This window comes from Euprymna scolopes, chromosome 27 (assembly GCF_053919585.1).
Source record: "Euprymna scolopes isolate OS-2025 chromosome 27, ASM5391958v1, whole genome shotgun sequence".
In the NCBI taxonomy this organism is placed as follows: Eukaryota; Metazoa; Mollusca; class Cephalopoda; order Sepiida; family Sepiolidae; genus Euprymna; species Euprymna scolopes.
In genome coordinates, this window is record NC_136508.1 from 38,683,977 (window position 1) to 38,686,715 (window position 2,739).

Consider the following 2,739-nt stretch of genomic DNA (forward strand, 5'->3'; position numbering starts at 1 on the left):
GCCATTCTCAGTGCTTCCATCTTGGCACAAATGGCTTACCATTCTCTGTGAGTTATTTCGAATCTAAATAAAGACGCTTTCTTTCAAGCCAAACTTTTTCTTTGCTTTGCAGACATCTTGTCTCAGCTTTTCAGTTCCTATCCTGATCTGAAGCATTAAAACGGTTGTACAAAAGAGTTTTATTATATTCTTCTTTTTTTTTTTTTTTTTTTTACTTGCCTCCCCACGAGGGCAGAGTTAGACACAAGATCGGTTTTTAATGTGGGGGGAAAAGAAAAAAAGAGACACTCTGGTTAGTAACAAAATTAAAATATATGTGTCAGTCATGAAGGATTTCTCCTCCATTAACCGAGACCAAAAAAGTGTAGTGCAGCATCTGACGAACAGATACTACACTTTGATCTTGACCCAAAGGCTTTTTTGCATTATTTGGGATCTTTGGACTACTGCTCTCATCTTCAGTTTTATTTCTGTAATGTTTCGGTTGATGTAACATCCGACCTTCTTCAGGGGCATTTTGTCAAACCCATTATTCTATTTGTCCAATTCTGGAATCTGCACAGAATTTCGAATGGCACCGTTTATTTAATCCACGTCATTTGCAGTTGTACTTTGGGCATCGCCCACACTATCGATGGAACCTTCAAACTACAGAGAGTGTAACTTAAAACTGAATTTTACCAAGTGCTTTATCCACTATGCCACGGTTCCTTGTCGACCGAACCATTGTGAAAATAACATTTAAGATGAGAACAATAGTGAAGAAGCGAGGACGAACAACCCGATCAGTGGGAACGACTTTATTTAATCAAAGGCTGCTCAGCATTGCTGGAACATACAAAGAACAAATGACAGTAAGAAACAAATACAAAATTTCAGGTATCATTCATCTCCTCCTTCCAACAACAAGACATATTGTTCATCTCTCTCCTTCAGTGAGCTATTCTTTCAGTCCTGGGCGATTGAAAGGAAGAAGATTTTTTAACGCTCGTGGAAGTTTCGTTGACTTGCATTTAATGTTGATGTCTTTTCCACTGGTGGCCACTGAATTGTCAACCTGGTGGTCGAGATCACCTGAGGTGTCCATAGAAGGAGTTTGCTGCTGTAAGGTGACAGAATTTTTATGCACATTGGATTGCATATTACATGGAGAGCTGAATGGTACAGAGGGTGAAGGAATAGGGGAACGTGATTCAGTTGGCAACAGTGTGCATGGTTTAATGTGACGTCTGTTCCGGAGTGTAACTCTCCCTGACGAGAACAATTTGACCCGATATTGTCTGTATGGAAGAACCTCAACAACAATACCAGACCTGGCCCACCTCCCGTCAGCATCCTGAACAACAACATTTGTACCGACTGGGAGTGGGCAAAGCTCCCTCTGATTGTCGTCATCCCGCACCACTCGATGATGCTGGTCATTGAATACTTTTTCACGCTGCTCAGCACTGACAATCCAATCTGCATGCAACTGGTAATGCTCCGGATGTGTCGGGATGCTATCTCTCAATTGACGATGGTGGAGAATCTGAGCTGGACTGAGCTGAATACCAGGCAATGGTGTGTTTCTGTGGAGAAGGATTGCACGTGCTGCTTTGTCATTGTTAAGACTCCCATTGGGAGACAAGTTGTCATGAACAATCCTCTTAGCGGTCTTTACCGCCACCTCTACACGGCCATTTGACTGGGGATAGGCGACTGAAGACAGTCGGTGTTTCACACCCCACTGAGTCAGAAAACCTTGAAATTCTTTGCCAATGAACTGAGGTCCTCCATCGCTACTGATTTCCTCAGCGACTCCATATGCAATGAAAAGATCACGGAAGGTGTTCTTCAGGTGTTTACTGGTCAGTTTGTTCGAACGAAAGGCATAAACACAGATCCAGCAACTGAAACGGTCAACAATTATCATGAAATAATCAGCACACACTTGCTAAAATGGGTACAGTGGGGCTGGAGTGAAAATTGGTGGCTCAGGGTGTTGCGAAGGGGCATTTACGGTGCAATCACGACAAGAGGACCTGTAATCAAAAAATGCAAAGAAACGTATAATCATTCCTAATCTCAGAAATTCCAACACGTAAAACTTTCTTTGGTTTCTTTTTCTTTCCATTCAGTGAAATTAAACGAAATTATCTAAAATCTAAAAAATGAAAACTTTTTTGGACGATAAGTTTAGCTGTGTCATCCGTATTTTCACACATTATATCAATGATTTTTTTACTGTTTTAAAGTTTGGTGATCTTGACATGGAATGTTCTACTATTGTAAACTTGTTCTCGTGTCAAATAGTAAGGATACCTGCGCTATAATCCAGTCTAGAAGGATTTCTCCTTGACAGAAGAGATAAAATGTAGTATCAGAACAAATACTATACTTTGATTTATTTGCTAAAAAATACAGCATATAATATGAAATAAGGTGGTCAAATTTATAGGAAAGTGGGAATTGTGTTTCATCCTCTATCAATCTTACTCTTAGCTAGAATCATTTCCGTCACCACAATACGACATTTACTCTGGGAGAATTATCTCATTTAAAATATTGCCAATATGTTAAACATTATATATATATATTTATATATATATATATATATTTATATATATATATTTATATATATATATATATATATATATATATATATATATATTTATATATATATATATTTATATATATATATATTTATATATATATATATTTATATATATATATATTTATATATATATATATTTATATATA

At 37.5% G+C, this 2,739-nt stretch overlaps 1 protein-coding gene across 1 annotated transcript; it reads right to left on the minus strand.

The window, feature by feature from the left end:
- Positions 1-940: 940 nt before the first annotated feature.
- LOC145248699 (uncharacterized) lies at positions 941-1,912 on the minus strand. The gene has a single exon (XM_080110354.1). It carries the CDS (start codon positions 1,910-1,912, stop codon positions 941-943), a length of 972 nt encoding a protein of 323 aa, XP_079966480.1.
- Between the last annotated feature and the right edge of the window lie 827 nt (positions 1,913-2,739).

Bases quoted from the DNA above. Each gene is read 5' to 3' on its own strand.
- LOC145248699 (XM_080110354.1), bottom strand. From the start codon at position 1,912: ATGATAATTGTTGACCGTTTCAGTTGCTGGATCTGTGTTTATGCCTTT.